The sequence below is a fragment of the Necator americanus genome, chromosome X, assembly GCF_031761385.1.
Source record: "Necator americanus strain Aroian chromosome X, whole genome shotgun sequence".
Classification (NCBI taxonomy): Eukaryota; Metazoa; Nematoda; class Chromadorea; order Rhabditida; family Ancylostomatidae; genus Necator; species Necator americanus.
In genome coordinates, this window is record NC_087376.1 from 10,405,773 (window position 1) to 10,424,156 (window position 18,384).

The 18,384-nt window shown below is 40.4% G+C and overlaps 1 protein-coding gene across 2 annotated transcripts; it reads right to left on the bottom strand.

Moving 5' to 3' along the window:
- Positions 1 to 25: 25 nt before the first annotated feature.
- On the bottom strand, positions 26 to 17,089 carry RB195_022191 (uncharacterized protein; the record flags this gene model as incomplete). 2 transcript variants are annotated; one of them, XM_013445521.2, is made up of 13 exons in its annotated part: positions 1,647 to 1,747; positions 6,260 to 6,324; positions 6,389 to 6,527; positions 6,847 to 6,982; positions 7,033 to 7,104; positions 7,161 to 7,252; positions 12,257 to 12,374; positions 13,991 to 14,072; positions 14,654 to 14,722; positions 14,778 to 14,851; positions 15,888 to 15,943; positions 16,338 to 16,555; positions 16,965 to 17,089. In XM_013445521.2, the coding sequence occupies 13 exons, from the start codon at positions 17,087 to 17,089 to the stop codon at positions 1,647 to 1,649; spliced, it is 1,347 nt and encodes a 448-aa protein (XP_013300975.2). The 2 variants fall into 2 exon arrangements, with proteins under 2 accessions (XP_064065114.1, XP_013300975.2); XM_064209233.1 differs by lacking the exons at positions 1,647 to 1,747; positions 6,260 to 6,324; positions 12,257 to 12,374; positions 13,991 to 14,072 and adding exons at positions 26 to 374; positions 11,879 to 11,940 and having other exon boundaries at positions 16,965 to 17,062.
- Positions 17,090 to 18,384: the final 1,295 nt, after the last annotated feature.

Sequence of the window (18,384 nt, forward strand, 5' to 3'; positions counted from 1 at the left end):
CCAGCGCATTTTCATTTTCTTACTTTCACCAATTTTCATCTACAGTGACAATGGTGTCCAACCAGTCGAATCTGCGGCTTTTGGAGAGCAGCTGAGTGCAGATGTCCAGGCGTCTTTGGTGGTTGCCGTGGCTCAATGCATGTGGGACCCACTGACCGAGCTTTTTCACCATTCCGAGAGATCGCAGTCCATTGCTCACGGTGGACAGCCAGCAGCCAAGACTGGCAGCAAAATACCGCGCACCTTCATATGGATGCTGCTCCGTCAGATTCTTCAGTTCGTTGAACGATATTGCAGTCGGTCGACCAGAGCGAGGCTCATCTTCGAGTTTCTTGCTTCCGGCTTTGAAGCGCTGGAACCAGGTGCGCACAGACCTCCAGAAGGGGCTTCAGTGCCCAACACTTGACTTAAGTTTCGATGGGCTTCAACAGCGGGGTGGCCAGATTCGAACTCGTAAAGGAGTACGTGTCGAATATGGGTGGAATGTTCGCTCACTATAGAATGAAATAGGCAAGGAAGAGGGAGCCAGATATGCTATATGTATACAAGCGATAGTGTTTATATAATATATCTAAGACGGGAATTTCCAGAACATCTCAAAAAATCTGCGCTACTGCGAAATTTTTGGCAGATACTTTCCGAACACCCCAATAATTTCTGAAGAAGTCATCTAGCAAACAAAAGTGTAAGGATGTAGTGTATAGAGGAGTAGACACACGGAAGGTTACATTCCGGTGATTCGCCATGTGGGCAAACGGTCTCTCTTCATATCACTGTTTTCTGGCATTGATGCACTGTGAAGTAGTGGGTCCATCTAGTCCACGTTCAGTCTCTCTACTTTCTGGTAGTGGAATCTATATGACGCTGTGAGATGCAATCACTGCCTTTTGGTGCCAATATGCCTCGCTTGCGCCACCCAATCTTAATGATTTCTGGTGCGGGCGTACAAATCTGAGACCCAGAAAGCGGGATGATGGAGCGATCTGGGACATATCTATCTAACACTGTAGAACCCAACCTACCAATCTTAGTAAATCACACCTTGGGCGCAGAATCTGACGTTGTGAAGTTTGTGCCACCATATCTTTCTGCCTTCTGGCGCTGGCGCACCACTTCACTAACGTAAAACTCGTCTCACTGCCTTCTGATTCTTTTTTTTTTGGAAAATGGAAATTTTGCAATTTTCAGCGAAAAGAACACATAAAAACACACGGGCTGAAGTAGCAAACATAATCAACATAGGAAAATTACCAAAGAAACAAAAGAACTTCTTCAGCAAATATTGAAAAAGATGAAAGCATTTAAAAAAGAAAGAAAGCTGGGATTGAATTTAATGCGAGGGTTAGACGTTCAACAAATTTTCTTTTCCAATTTTTTTTGTCGTGCTTGAGTTAAGCTTCTGATATCATAATATGTTCTCTCTACAGAGAAATCTGAAGACGTAAGTGTTATTTTTTAAGATGCTACACTAGTGAAAATTGATGAAAAATTCGTCACAAAAGATATTGGCTAGAAAATAATCATAATTTATAATCTATTAGTTTTTTCTTGAGCTCTGCGAGGAAAATTTACTTTTGTTTTAAAAAAAAAACTTTAACAAAGTATTTCGATGGAGAATCCTTTTCAGTTTGTGATTTGTACATGCACTAAACTGAAACTTTCAATCCATCTGTATAAGCAAAGGCCCAGTCACTTTTACTGCTTTGTAGGGCTGGAGGGACATGCTCATTAAGGTTTCTATCCTCTCCTTAAAACATGACTAAAAGTAACCTGTTCTATCAGGCACAGGTTCGGTTCCCACCGGTGGGAAGTTTTGCATCTTTATTTAATATTTTCGTGACTCACGGACAAGCGTACACAAACACGGTCTAGTCGCATTATTATATAGCATGATAGGTCAGTTTTGCCAACTCATATAAAAAGAATTGGGCGTGACCATCTTCAGCGGGACGGAAGCCTAACGATGACCGGCACGCCTGGACTGACATATAGGCGACTTTTACTTCGACTTCAATGTCGGCTGCACGTCTGACTGTCCACTCCATATCCTGCCAAAAATGGTTACGGTTTAGTGTGCCCACAGTTCAGCTGTGAGTGAGCTATGGCATTTAAGTAATAAAACTGTTTTTGTATTCGAAATCTCTATTAAACTATCGTGGAACTATAAACATTTAAGTACGCGCTTATGCACAATCTCTTGGGATCTTTCATTAAATTACTGAAAGAACGAAACAGCCTTGGAAAGAAGGAAATATCGATTTTGACAGAGAGAATTTTCGCTTATAACATATTTAGAACCAGACCGCTTCATCTATGACATGAGCTATTAAACCATTCCTAACGGTCTATCGCCTCATATTGGCCTGGAGAAGACTCTGGGCGTAGATGCACAGCGGGAGTATTTCCTCATGCAGTGTCTCCTAAGCCGAAAAAGAGATCTTTGCAAAATGTCGCAAGGTTAGAGGCGATCAAATCTCAGGTTGCTCAGGCAATCAAATCTCAGGTTTGCTCTCTTCGGTTGTGGACCAAGGCGACACGCGCAAATCAGTAGTTGACGGATCCGCATTAGACGCGTTTTATCACGAGGAAAGGAAGAGAAGATCCGCAAAGAGAAGCCCTTCTACGAATTTGTTGTCGGAGACTCAACGCAAAACTGGGAAGTGCCACTGAAGAGAAATATTAGAATTAATTTAATTCAATCAATAAAAATCAATTTAATTTATCCAATAAATATTAGAAAATATTGGAAAGTTAGAACAAGGGGACCGAGATGGTAACGGCAGTTGTCATGTATGGCAGTTGTCGGCCACAAAAATATGACTAAATCACACGATAGAAAAGAACATCTGCAACGAAGAGGGAAAGAAGTCGTACACGACAAGAACTCCTTGTCTCAAGGTGACTGACACATTGAGAAATACCCAAACGTGGACTGCAAACTGCTGCCTAGAAGACTGCACGCTTGAATTCGGAGTGCAACGAAATCGCACTCGACAAACAAGAATCGGGCTTCAGAAGATCACCAGGGAGTTGTTGGAAACTCTGAGGCTTTGTCCGAAAGCATCGCACATTGAACGATTAGTAGCAAACGCTAGCTGCATTAGGACCTTGTAGGAGGGTCTTTCGAAATGCAAGGAGGAGAAAATCGGGAAACAGCATAAAGAAGGGCAAGTCCAAAGAAGTGCCACTGGGACTTGCGCAAATATAAAAAGATAAAGTCAGATAAAGTCACTGGCGTATCAATCCACTTGGGATGCGCCAACGCGTTTTAGTGGAATTCGTAATCGATGAGGTTGTGGAACGCGTGTTGGCCTATACAATGACTTGCGGGGGCCAGCCGATGATCAAGTCAGTGTTTTTATCCTCCCAGACAAGTCTGGTACCAATTTATCGACCCCGGAGGGATGAAAGGCTTGGTTTGCGCTAGGGCGGATTCGAACCTTCGACCGTGTGGCTACAACGTACCTCTAACCGACTGCGCCACACCCGCCCGCACAAATATAATAATCCGCTATTAGCCTTGCTGAGCAAATATGGGATTCGCACCTCTTCTCGTCGTGAGATGGAAATCATTACGAAGACGTTCTACTCGAACCTTTTCCGTTCGTCAAATCCAGTGTCAGAAAACCATTTACAGTGGTGACGTCCCGTCACAGATTCTCCCTTCGTAAGAATTAGTGGCGATCAAGAGGACAATCCCCAAACACCACTTCAAATCAGCAGTCTTTTTTCAGCATGATGGCCATCCACTCCATGTAATTATAGTGATGCACATGACGTCCTAACATCAGAAAGAAGAGATCTCAGATCGGCATAAGTCCTCGCGAACCATGCTTATCCATAAGAAAGCTGACCGAGAGAACCTTCAAAACTACTGTCTGACATGTTCCCTGAGCGTCTTATACAAAGCATTCACCAAGATCATTCTCAGGCGCATATATAGCAGACTGGATGAAACCCAGGCTTGAGAACAAGCTGGATTCCGCTCTGGTCGATTCATGTGAGCAAGCGTCAAGTGTGAGGACATCAGCCAATTACTGCGATCGACGCATCAATATGTTTCAGCTTTTCCACCGCCCCCTTTTCATACCCATTAGAAAGAAGGTACGAAAAGAGGATACTATCTTGCCAAAGCTGTGCACTGCTGTATTGCAGTGGATAATCAAATGGCTTGTTTGGGAAGAAAGTGGCACTTGTGTTGAAGATAGGTAGAAGATTCCTCTCGTACCTTCGTTTCACGGACGACATCGTTCTCTTTTCGATAAGTATTAATCAATTTACAACATATACACATTCAGAGGTGCAATGGAAGGGACATGTACCCTTTGCATGAAGCTTGGCTCCGATATGTTCTAGTCATTCAAGCAAACAACAGCAAACACTTTAACAGACACTGTACACATGCAGTTGAACATCAAATATTCTTTTACTGGATAATTTGTTTTAGAGTTGATGTCCCCTGTTTCGAGTGCACAGTGGAACAGCGACGAACGTGATGAGGTCAGCGAAGTGTTAACTACGTAACTCAGACAGAACTTGAAGTACATTTCACTCTTAAGTTCTGTTTCTGTTGTGCTTATTTTGTTGACACTTTTTGCTCTATATTTATCTTCGCAATTTGTTATGATGAGGAAGTACGTGAATCCTGTTAAAGGCTATAGGGTTCAAATAGTTTCAAATAGTAGTTTCAAATGTTTTAAATTTCTTTTGATAACTCACGAATTTGTGCTGTGATTTAAATGTTTTGTGAACTTGTAGTGGACCTGTTCGAGTTCTTAGCGTTCGAAAAAGAGATGACCATATCTCCTTGAGTTGTAAGGGTACTACACTGTTAGATCGAATCGAGAGTTCGTGTGCACCCAACCTCAGTAGAAATTAGGACCTGTTGTTCTAATTATTAGCCCAGTGGTTTCACATGCCGATTCTTGCATTTGGATTCTTAGATTGGATAGATCGGTAGGCCCATCAACGCTACAGTGGACACAATGATGCTTCAACGTTATTTGATGTAGTATTTCACTTACAATTTAAGTAGAAGAATCTTCGCATTATTGAAGAAAAACGTAGGAGATGTGCTCTAACAGAGAGTAATGTTTAACTCTTTTTAATGAAAGCAGTTCAAGAGGACTGTACAATTTTGATTTGAGAAATGTAGTTGATATATCTATGTATCTCCCTCACAGGTAGAGGGATGTTGGGTATGTGAACTGCAAATATAACGAAGTGACGAGAACGCCATAACGTGAAATCAGACTCATCAGTTTTGAGCGGCAAAGAAGACTTGTTCTGCCTTCTATTTTTACATACGTACACAACTTCACGAAAGGTCACGAAGATCGGTACGATTAAAGGGAGCACAACAAGGATGTACATGACACAAACTTGAGGGTATTAGCATCTCTCCACGAATACATATGGTTAGAGGTATCTTTCACAAATATAGGCTTGATGACGCTCAGGAGAAACGGAGAAAGGAAAGAAGAGCGGAGAAAGGAAAACCAGGAGAAACGAGTGCGAAAACACGCTGTCGCACCAATTCCCCAACGAGGCACCTAATACGCTCACCGTCTGCGAGCGAGCGGGACAGACGGCATCAGCAGCTGGTCGCTTGCTCGCTCTCGAACGCGGCGCGTATGACTGCTACCACAGACGCGGTACGTTTTTAAGAGCTTCACAGAGGGATTTGGTGCGGCGAGGTCGTTCCTACCCCGTTCAGAAAGCCTTTCGCAAATACCACGAATATAACAACGCCATCAAGAAATCAGGTAGATCACGGCAACATTGACTGGTCAATTTATCCTACAGAACAGCTCCTCGTCTCCGAGTGATGAAATGAAAGCACATGAGTGGATTCCATAGTTCGGATGGTTGTTTAGAAAACGCGTAAAAAGAGTTATTCCTTAGGACAAAGTGATTAGTCAGCTGTTGTCTTTGATCCAGCTGCTTCAAGATTTGTAATGTTGTCTAACGTCTAACTAATTACAAAGGCTTACGAGAGCAGCGCCTCCCATCACAAAAGATTTTCCTGAGATTGGCACCCGGAAAAAAAATACTAAGCTTCCTTTAAGACGTAGTTTTACATTTGTTCCTGTTATAACCCGTGAAGAGAAAACCTACCTTAACATTTGTGACGGAGATACATTAGTTTATATGTAATGGATGTGTCTATCCGCTCACATACTTGAAGAAGCATTTTGACTGTAGATTTCACAGTCACTACTCTTTTTTTACTATGAAGTATTTTTGGAAAAAAGAGTACCTGTTGATGTCTCGAATCCTGCTGAATAAACCGATGCATAATTGCTTAGCTGTTCTGCATGCGTTCTGAAAACCCTCCTTCAACGTCAATTTTTCTTTTGTTCATGCTTCTGTAATCATCCGCTTTTACCTGCTATAAAGAGCTTCAGCAAGTTCAGCTGCTCTCTTTAATATGATTTCTTTCGGAAGTCTCTCTGGATCTCCCGGATATTTAGGAAGAAGTTTCTGAAGCCGCTGGAATCCAAAATCGATGCTTGGCTCGGTTAGAGCTGGAACGACTAATCGGTAGTATTTGGCAAGACGAAAGAAGCTTGAATTATCTTGGTTTGGCGTGATTCATCAAATTGTATTTATGTCCATTTTATAGAGGAGAGAAGATGAGAGGAAATTTTAATAAAATACAAGAAAAACAGGTTAATTTTAGTCTTGTGCTTAAACCTTACACCTTACCGAAAAGTAAAAAGCTCTATTAATTTTCTCACGAAATCTTCAGTAAGGTAGAGAAAAGCTGTTGGTTGTGTGAGGGCTCAAACTGAGACGAGGATGCAGAAATGCAAGCCAAAACATAGCAAAAGTGACTCAACTCACATGCGTATGTAAATCGAACCGGTGCTCCTCTGCTATACTGCTTATTTTTATACTGAAGAGTTACTTCGACAACCCCAGCATTGTGACGAGGTGGACTAGTAACCCGCATGGCATGCGGTGAAATAACTTGCACAAGCTGAATCAAAAACATTATTTAGTCTTATGCAGATATTTCTTCACTCCTACCTCGCTCCACACTGTAGTAGAACCGAATGCTACTTGCAATCCTTCGAAAAAGTTTTCTCCTATTATTATCACCTGAAATTTTCCACAATTGAAACACAAATTGCTCCATTTTAGTCGGATTAACACACCTGGGTTCCGCCCTGGATCCATCCTTCGCTAGGACACAATGCTTTGATCAATGGAGTTGTTCCTATCGACATCTCAGAAACCTCAGAAAACTCTTAAAAATCAAGAGGTATAAATGGATTTCTGCCGTTAAGAGCAGCAGTTCTGGTATCGTTTTCATGAATGAAGCAAAAAAAAAAAGTGTAGATTGACATTTTTCCAGGCCAGCATGCAAGGGCACCAATTATGCACATATATTGTTATACAGCAATGTGAATATAGTTGAAACAACATGTGAACTTACTTTAAAAAAAAAAAACTGATGTCTTTAATATCAGGATCTTTGTATAGGATTATGCATACTGGATACGACGAGTTAGCTAAGTTTCATGAGGTGACTTAAACATTTGTAATGGCAGCGTATCACGAAATCGACAATGCAGGGATTTCCCCACCAATATATGGAATATGAGCGCAGGTCACGAGTGTAAGCATAGTCACGGATAATTTTCCTCAGCAGAATTTGTTACGAGCGGTATAACGACGAAACTCTGCAACGACTTTCCGATTGCTCGGGTGGCGCAGCTTCTATTACCATTATTGCTTTACTTGTTGACTTGCGGACGCGCGTTCTACCGCGTTATAAATTACATTGTTAAGGAGACGAGATGAAACAAGGTTGTTTTCTATTTCTGGATTTTGGGAGGAAATTTAGCTTGATCATAGATATACTCTTGAGCTACATCCCTACCCCTATCTATAGGTGGAGTGATCCCAACATAGTCGACTTCGTGATACGCTGTGTTTAAAGTATTAGTTACATGCAGGCTGTGTCCTCATTCGTCATTCATTTAATTCTCAGATTTTTTGTGTGGAAAACCTTGTGAGCACTTGTTCTGAGAGATTTCCTTTCCTGAATCTATCCGGGAATGTCATAAAGAACAACAAAGTGATTGACGTTGATCTTCCCGAAACCACCGAGACGTTCGTTCAACTTCAATTCAGTGCTACACAATTGTGAAACTTTAAAGGAGTAAGGGTGGAGGGTTGCTATAGTGGGCGTCTGTTTACAGTGATGCAGGGAAAGATGAGCGCTAAACCTGCACCACCTCAGATTCGTGGGGTGATGCCTTTAGACACCTCTCAACAGAACCGCAACAGCACTACTCTGCAGTCAATTTTAGACGGTTCAGCTAGTTTTGTAGAGCGATTTGGATAAGAATTTTATGCAAGTTTGATTGACGTGAGGCCAATATCGTAGTGATTAATACAAGGTTTTACGTCAGATCACGTTAACTGTTACTTACTCTATTTGGAAGCATCACCCTACGAATCTGACATGATATGGTTTTCCGGTGGTATACGGGATAGTAGATTGCAGAAATGGATGGGATCGCACTTATTTCTTCCTAATCCCCTTAAAAAAAACGGCTTCGAGCGTTTCGGCGCTATTTTCGACAGCGAGTTCGATTGGAGTGCGCCAGCCTCGTGCACGAGCCGCATCTTCCGGGCCGTTTTTTACTGCAGAAATGGACGGAACCACCCTATTACCCATAAACTACGACCCCATATAGGGATAACCCACCTGAAACCCGCACCACCCCAGATTCGTGGGGTAATACTCTTAGACATCTTTCAACAGAACCGCGACAGCTCTAAACCGCAGTCAATTTTAGACGCTCCAGCTAGTTTTGTAGAGCGATTTGGATAAGAATTTCTCGCAAGTTTCACTGGTTTGATTGCGTACGTGTCTCTGGAACAAAGATGGAAATAATTATTCCTTCTAGCTCTTGACTTCTTCTCGTAGCAGAATAAATTCTATCTTCTCATATACTTTTAACGAAATTCTTTTCCTCAACAAATAGTGTCAGGTAAGGCTGCCAGCAGAGTTCACAGCCGCGCGGGCAGCACGGTCTGGCGCGTCTGTAGCTCTGTGGTTAGTGAGGAGCCGTGAGGGCGGCGTCGCCCTCTGAACTCTGCAGACAGCCTTAGTATTCGACTTGCAATTGGGGGTCTAGCATGCAGCATTCTTTGCTTACTGCCGTTCACAGCAGTCTCCCCTAAATAGAACTTCATTTCCTTTCTGGGTTGATTAATTTTTCTTGGTTGAATGTGAAAACAACTAAAAGTAGCTGCTGCTCAATCGACTCATCACAGCCCATATCGCTCCTTGCTCTACGTACTAATAGATGATGTGCTTCAATTGCTTCCGTTTGTACAGTTTTCAGAGGGTAAGAAGCAATACTCTAACTAAGAAAAGTAGAAGCGGTAAGAGGTGTTGACCATCATCAGGTATATCTCATCCAACGTGTTCAACACATAGGCTTAGTGCAGCTCTTATAATACCTCAATGACGTAGTGTGATGATAGCCGCATAATGTAAAGCAATGAAATAATGAAATTTAGCAATGAAATAATCGTTGAAGGCCTGTGATGGAGCTTTCGAATGCCGAGAGGAAAGGTAGTCACATACCATTCACATTGTTTTCAATTTAAAGGCAACGAATCACGAAATTGGCGGTCTTGTTATCTCTCACAATTTAGGGACGATAGAGGGTTCGGGTCGTAGATTACGAGTATAAGGATGAAAGATACAAACACCGTCAATTCCGTGATACGCTGACTTTAGCTGACAGACAATGTACAAGGACAAGTACAAGGAGAAATGTACTCAAATCTACAAAGATTTTGCAATGAAATCCCGCATAATTCTTGTTCGTTTTGATTTTGAAAGATCCCATGCCTTTACAGATTCAGCAGCAGAAATATGTGAAAGAACCGCAATTAAATTAGTGGTTTGACTTTCAGATGTCGCTAACAGTTCGAGTATGTGTTCCCAAATTTCCTTCTCTTTTTTTACCTTCTCACTCTAATCTAAATATTGATATCCAAGTCTAGTAAACGTTAGAAGATGAAAAGTTTTGTGAACATTTTCTGCAGCTCTTTCCAGAGGCTGCGCCGTGTGGAGTTTTGAGCTGTGTGGAGTTACCACCTCATTTGAGTAGAAGTGCAGTGTGATTGTGTAATTCCTAGAGATATGTTCTTCGGTCTCGTGAACATACACAGTGACGGACAAAAGTTTAGTTATTTCCTCCTCGAGTTTGTGCTCAGGCTTTTTATTTTCTCTCTGTTAAGTCTAGCACCTATACTTGAAAAGGATGTTAGGAATTCACTTCAATGTGTTGCAAGAAAGAAAACTTGCAGGAAGAAAGTACGCAATTTCATTTTCTTTTTTGTGTTGCTTTAAATCCTCTTGCAGCTCTTTCACCTTGTTCTACACCTTTTTAACAAAATTCTTTGTTTCAGACATTGGTAAAAAGCAAGAAGTTGCTGCAAATGTGTAAATGCTAATTATCAGAGCCACTTCTTTAGTTGCAATGAAGAAAAGACTTGTTTCACGTTATAGTGTTTATCCGGGCCAAGAAAACTCCAGAAAGATTTGATGTCATTGTTTTTGGCGAATTTTCCAGCGGTTCGCATTTAATATTCAAAAAGATTGGGGCGGCGGTGGCGCAGTCATTTAGAGGTTCGTTGTAGCCATACGGTCGATGGTTCGAAACCGCCCAAAACGCGTCAGCGCATCCCAAGTGGACTGATACACCATTGACTTTATCCTGACCGTGACTTTATATCCAGAAAGATCGGCCTAAATTTTCGAAATTTCCCTGTGTGTTCCAGGACGTTCTAACGCCGTTCACGCGGTGGTGGACTGTTTAGTAGAAAATCCTGCAAGAAATAGTTGGTTTTCGTAAGAGCAGGACCTAATCAGCATTTACAAAACCCGCGCATTCAATGGATAGGATTTTGCACATAGGCTATCCAATGATTTGTCGAAACTTATGTTGTTCGGAAATGATAGACAGACTCATGTTAAGTGCCCAATCAACAATAGATTTAATCCTAACTATCAAATTCCTGCTGTGAATGAATCTTGTTGCGTTAAATGCAAATGTTGCTTTTGCAAATACTACCCAGCTCATTCTTTTCTTCACGAAAACCAACGGTTTCTTACAGGACCTTCTAACAAACAGTCCGCCAGCATCTGAACGACGTTAACGACGTGATTGGATGCACACGGAAACCTTTAGAAATTTAGCTAGGTCTTCTTTTAAATATCAGCCAGTTAAATGCGAGCTGCTGGAAACTTCGCCAAAAACAATGACATCAAATCTTTCTGGAGTTTTCTTGGCCCACTTATCTCATTATACCACTCTATCTTCGCCATAACATTCTACTTCTTGAAATCTTCACAACGTCTTGTATCAGTACCTGGATAAACACTATAACGCGAAACTAGTTCTTTCTTCCTCGCAACCGGAGAGGTGGCTCATGTGCACACTTGCAGCAACTTCTTGCTTTTTACCAATGTCTGAAACAAAAAAAATCTGTTAAACAGCTCTAGAACGTGACAAAAGGGCAGCAAGAAAAGGCAGAAGTAATAGAAACAATAAAAGAGTTGAAAAACTGCTAAACATTTGTATTATTTCAAATAGACTTGAAATTGCAAATTCTGTAAATTGAAATTGCAATTTCATTCTGTAGCTTCCGCTTTTTTATAACGAAATTCTATTTCTTACATCACCATCGATTATACATATGTATGTACTAGATTTAAACGAAAGAAAATTTAAAATCAGACCAAAGAGAAAAAACTTTTGAACTTTTATCCGCCACTGATATATATTATAATATCCTGTTACAGAATAACATCTAACTTTGTTCAGCTCCTTCGATAGCTCACCGATTTGGGTGATTTTAACGTTTTCTTCTTCTTTTCTCTTCTTTTCTTTTCTCTTCTCTTCTCTTCATCAAAAAGGCTATAGAAACAAGCAAAATGCAGTGCAACGATGAAAGAAGCGTAAACATGTAGGATTGTAGCAATAATTACATCATTAGTAGCTGCACCAAATAATTATATAATCATCTTCGCACCAAACGTTACAAGCTTATCCATTATCCGTAATTAAACAACTGCTCAGCCGCACTAGTGGACTATTAGTCTCACTATTACACACCGCACGCAATGCTGCTTCTCAGAAACTTCAGATGAAGTTAGCGAATGAAATGTTAGTGACATCCTGTGAATTGTGGATAACAACGAGAAATTCAACGTACGAACCGTCAGAGTTGTCTACTCTCTTCACTCTTCTCCCATGCTTTGAATTGTTGTGAACAAACATGTTCTCTGATACTGCTAACAAGGGACCATCAATTCGAGCTGTAGTGCTTAGCACAACCTAAAGCTAAAATTGTATGAATTCACTCATAAATTAGGTAGGTCAATGGTGATGCTGACAATTTCTGTTTAGTTAATTATAAAATGTCTGATGAATAAAGGAAAGACGATGCGATTTCTGAGACCGCCACCTGTCAATGCAGTTGCACAGTCGTCTGATGATGGATTACTTAGGCTCGTATGAATGAAGAGACTGACCGCGTGGCTGATTCCACGGAACTATTATCTTCCGAGGAGCTCTCTAAGTTTCTTTAAGGTTCCAGTTACAACTAGGAACTAACAAATATTTAAGGAAACATGATGAGTTAAAGACTAGTTCTTTTGAGGAAATCCTAATTCAGTGTAATGTGTGTATCGACAAAATTAACAACATTAAAAAGTTAAAGAATTTGGGAAAATCCTGTATGCGTAGTCAAACAACAGAGAACACTCACACTATCGTTGGACTCTCGAAATGAATCCCCTAATATCTGATGAAAATCTTCGGTCATTTCTAAGCATGTGATGTCAATATAAATTAGATCCTTTTATCTGTGTGATTCATCTCTTCCTGGCTGAATCTGCCGATTTCATCAGTATGTTTCCATGTTGTCTATCCTAATATTGTATTTTCTACTGTATTTCCTCTTGTATGATGGAAGCGCATTTCTAAAATGGAAACATTTGTTTCAGCTAGAGATATGTCTACTGGATCGAGAACTCAGTTATTACATAGAGTAGAGAAATCAAAGAATGTCATTAACTGGAAAATCTATCTCGGATTTTTCAAAGTTGTACGCTATATGTGAAGTTTTCTTTACATCAACCCTAAGTTAACGAAGTTTTCACGTTCATTTCTCTTGTGTATTCTAAGAAACACAGTGAATAAAAAAAATCCAACGCACGAATGAGTCCTCTTCAACTACATGAAGAGATGAACATTCTGCGCCGCTGAACTGGATTCGTTGGCAAAAGTTAAATAGAGGGTCACGACGACTTCTAATTACTCTACAAAATAAAAACTGTAAGGAAGCAAAAGGAACTACTATAGGTGTGTAGACAGGCAAAATGCAACCATTATGATGAGCATTATGAATGCAGATGTAAGAACACAATCACTCGTCGACAAACACAATCGCGTCGAGGTTGTCTAAACAAAGAACTTGAAAGTGAGTCTGTCCTCCCAGGATGAGAGTAACAGTCTCTTATATGGTTCTTTTTTAAGACATATGTGTGTAGGAGAATTCTCCTACAACATACACGAAAAACGCTAACTACATAATTAACAAATGAGCAGAAGGCAACTTTGGCAAGTACTATAACAAAATGATGAACACGGTGAAAATGTATGGAATGCGGTTGAATAAACAAAACAACAGGAGGGGAAGGTTTCTTTTTTTTCGAAATTGTTCCTTCAAAAGATGCATTACTTTTGGAGGAGTTTTAAAGGGTAGTTTTTTTCTACACTAAATTGTCCGAGTTATCAATGGCTGCTTATCCTTTTAAAAAAATGGGATACCAAGCCAGAAAACGAGTTTTTGACCGCACTAACTGCAACGATTGAACACGAATCTTACCACTGATATGCTGCTAATCTGTCACCCTTTATCCTTCTTTTGATATCGCGTATTGACAAACCTGAAATCTTCGCATGTCTCGGGGGTTTCCGGCGTTCTTCAAACAGTTTTGATTGCATTTGAGAAAAAACTTGAGAAAGTATCTGAAAATATAGGACAGTCCCACAAATCTTTCAGAAATCTTTTAAATTTCCACTTTGTGGATACTATAATTAAGAAACAGGATTGGCCGTTGAAACTGATGCAATTTCTACACGATCGGCCTTTGAAAGATTGCAAGGCTACAGGCCCTCCATTACGTCATTATTTCTCATCTCCGCGCCTAATTCGATATCCTTCGTGGATAATTGTTTGTTGCTTCGCTTGACAAGAGCACCAAGAAGGGAAAACCTTATGACTATGAAAGACAATCTGGAAGACGGTGTATTGTAAAACCTAACTCTTCCAACATTCATCATCTTTAACTCGATGGTTAAAAATGATGAATGTAAGAATCCAATGTACTCGAAAATAGCGAATGTTCACCCCAATAAACACAAGCCCCAAAATGAACTACGTATTAATGACGGTATTAATGACGTTGTTATTGTCCAGAAACACCTTTAAGAAGAGTCGTGACTGAGCAAATAATCGACATCGATCCGAGGAATTACCTACGAAAATGAGTGCATTTTCTTCTTCGCTATTCTTTTTATGCCACCTACGAAGAAATATAGAAACTCACTTGTCTATAATAATTGGATCACTTGGTGTTTCATTTCTGTTTCCACAGCTTTTCTTTTCGCAGCATCGACTGCAAGAAACACTATGGTATTGTAGGTTCGGTTTTTCTTTTACGTCACCCCTACCTGCACATCACTTCATGAGTCAGCAACACACGGCACATTTCTGGATTCTTATCTTGCCCCTCATATGCGATTGCCTGAACGAGTAAACTACTAAGACTTCAAACATGTTCAACTCGGGGAAAAATTTTAACGTCTTGATACTTGAAGCAAACCAACTTTAAAAAAAAACAATAGTCTACATAAACGTACTAACTACATTTTCATTTACGTTCGCCACAACTAGATCGAGAATGAAAACATGCTTAGTGAACATCGCTTTTCTAGTTCACAGTGAATGCAGAGTTAGAGGTATGACTTTGCAAAACTGTTATTTCAAATAGCCTTCCCATAACTTCACGAACTTATCTGCTTGGCGCATCCTCCGCTTAGGATAAAAATGATGTATAGGCACACTCGGTGTTGTATTGATCCGCACACACTACCGTAACCCTGGCAGAATTGAACAAACGGGTAGCTGCTTACCAGACTCAAGACATCATCAGCGTTCGCACTTCACCGGTTTTTTGAACATACACACACAAAAACATGACAAAAATTAATGATAAGAACTACCTGAGATTTCAGTGAGTATTTATTAGGTAGTAAACAAACAGTAAAAACATAGCTGAACGTGGGATCCTTAATTGACTACTTTTCATTCGTAGCAGTAAGTAACCACTTCGCGCACATTCCGTCAATGCTCCTTCATCCTGTTATCTACAGCCGATGATATCGTTGTTCATTTCATTCTAGTCGGTGTTTTGTGACAGAAGTTTGCGAAAACATGCCAAGAGAAATATCAATGACGTTCTGGCCATGATTTACAAAACAACAATTCCTGTCCCGCCAATTGTGAGTTATTACCGTTACATTTACGTAGCTGAGCAAAGAATATCCTTTACGGTTGGGGAATAGGCGCAAGATAAGATGTCCGAGAGTAGTCATTGCTGGGCACCGACCATGCCATCTGTTGCCAATGCCAGTAGGCCGGCTGGCCGTAAAACCGAGTGGCACATGCTTTGTAATCAACACGAGCCATATCCAACCCGGTTTAATGAGACTGCTGACCGACAAGGAAACACTCAAATAAATAACGATATAAAGATTTAAAAAAGCGATAAGATTATTTACCTGTTTTGAGACACTGTCGATAAGCCTGACGTATAAGTCCTGTTCGGCTCGAAGGCCTAAACATTCAATGCTTCAAGTAGGAGGCATTCTTTGGAAAACTATGCTACCATTTTCTCAGAGAAAGTAGTTTTTTCAGCATTTTTATATCTCCGGTTAGCAGTGAACTTTAGTGCAACTTGGTTAAAAACTATTTACTAATTAAAATAAGGATGATAAGACAATAAGATTCATTAGTTTATAGGGATTTACAACGATGACTTGAAAAGTTTATTAATCACATTTGTTCAATGAAAATCAAGGCTATCGCCTAAGCGAGAAATCTCGTGTACCTTTAACCGTTGTTACTCTCAAGGTTTCAAAACAAAAATTTGTCTCCCAAATTTCACAAAATTCCAAAGGTATAAAATTGCACAACTTTCATAGGCCATTAACTAGCTAAAAAAGACTTACCATTCTGAAACAGCACGTACAGCTTGTAATGAATTCCATTTTTCGTGTCTTGGCCGTCAATTTCCCTATCTTTCTCCACAAATCCAGCAAACTGAGTTCGTTCAATTTCAATGGGTTGACTTGCGCGGTCGTATAGCGCAACGACGAAGTGGAAGAAGTTGGATTTGCGTAGGTTGTTTGGAGGATGCTTTTCAAAGTGCGCACGTGCAAGCTGTGCGCTGAAATTAATTTTTGTTAAGGAACGCCAACAACGATAAAGCAAAAAATGTTTTCCAGGGCTTTTGCAGAATGGAAGAAGATAATACATGATTATTTGACGGCAGATATGAAAATTTTCCACTTATCGCAGGTGAAAGAAATGAAAGGAACATGCGACCATTTTAAACCGAATTCATTACGGGTGTGTTCGGTTTCCGCCGCTGCACAGGGACCTGGGGACTAAAACCCGCGAGGGAGGCATATCAACTAGCTTTCAGATTAAATGTGCCTTTCAGAGCAGTTACGACACAATCTTCGTATGCGACCAACAAGACACCATTCTGTAGGTATCCTGCTATACGTCATCCAACGAATGCGAAGTTAGCGCTACCATAACAGCTTTCAGACATTCTGAATGCAGTAAGTTACCTGGCAGGTGAAGGATCGATGAGCGATGGTGCCCACGTTGCTCGAAGACTTTCATCTTTCATAGATCGTAGCAAGGTGGAGCCGTCAGAGAAGAACATCGCTGGCCCCTCGGGAGGTGCCTTCATTAGAGCTCAATCCGCTCCAATTGCTTTGACTCCGCCCATCCCTATGGCTGACGAATCATGGATATGGACCGCTACCGTATCACACACGACATCGATGTCCCAATTGCGAAAACACAAATGACTTTAATCAAGTAGGAACAAACATTACATAACGTGTCGCTATGCTTTTGAGAAAGTTCTGAGAAAACCTGATTCCCATTGTTCCGCCATCGCTCATTTTGTGGAGGAAATAATCATAAAAAGTAACTGAATAATCTTTGGAGAAAACTCCTTTGCAAACGAAATCGGCAAGAGCAGTAATGACACCAATAACACCGCAAAATAGAAAGCATTTCCTCCACCTTCCCAATAACTGTTTAGTAAGTGAAATAAATGTACTTTTATTGCACGTCTTGTAACAAGTTCATCACCAATGCTGGCAACGCTCGACGTCACACCCGAAATACGGGTGATGCATATCGCTACTATGCTAATTTGGCGTGCAGTTTGTCAGTGAGAGTGACTTGAAATATTCGGACAGCTGCGCGACCGATATGCTAATCATGTCCAACAATTTCTAGCGGATATGTTGAAGAATATGGCGCGCAGTGTGTGTACTGCAGCCCGACAACCTATGTTTGGGGAGAATGGAGCTTTCTATATAAAGATGGATCTTTTTCAAGAGCAAACCGAGTAGTTAATGGTCGAATCTGCATCGAATATATTTAGAATTGCGTGTAGAAAATAAATGCATGTAGAAACTACGAATTAATCATTCGCAAGGCCACAAAGTAGTTTGGTGCGGGGGAAAATATTGATCAAGATATAATTGTATAAATGTGCTCACACATGGATGAAGAGACTCACCAGTTAGATGAAGAGTCCCTCCTCTGAATTAATTCGTTAATTCGTAAAAGAAGAAAAGGTTACGAAAACGGAGATTTTTTTTAGTAGCGATATAATGAGCAAATTTAAATCCGCTTATTGGATCCAATCAATCGTTAAAAACTAGAAATAGCAATGTTATCAATTGAATGGCTTTCCCAGATAACCTGAATGACAATGTACTTCTCAACTAATCGGGATATCAGGCATTCGTTTGATATCACTTGTTTGACTTTTTCAAAAATATTACAACTGTTTTCCTCGAGTAAATGAGGTGCAGTATCGTTGCTAATCGCTGTTGACATAAAGATAACACGTGCAAAAAATCAAAGAAATATTGTTTGTTTAATGGAATTAAGAGAGGTTGCAGATTTGAGTTAATTCTGGATGGTAGTCTACTCACTCACTAGTTCGTCATTAGTATGATAGAT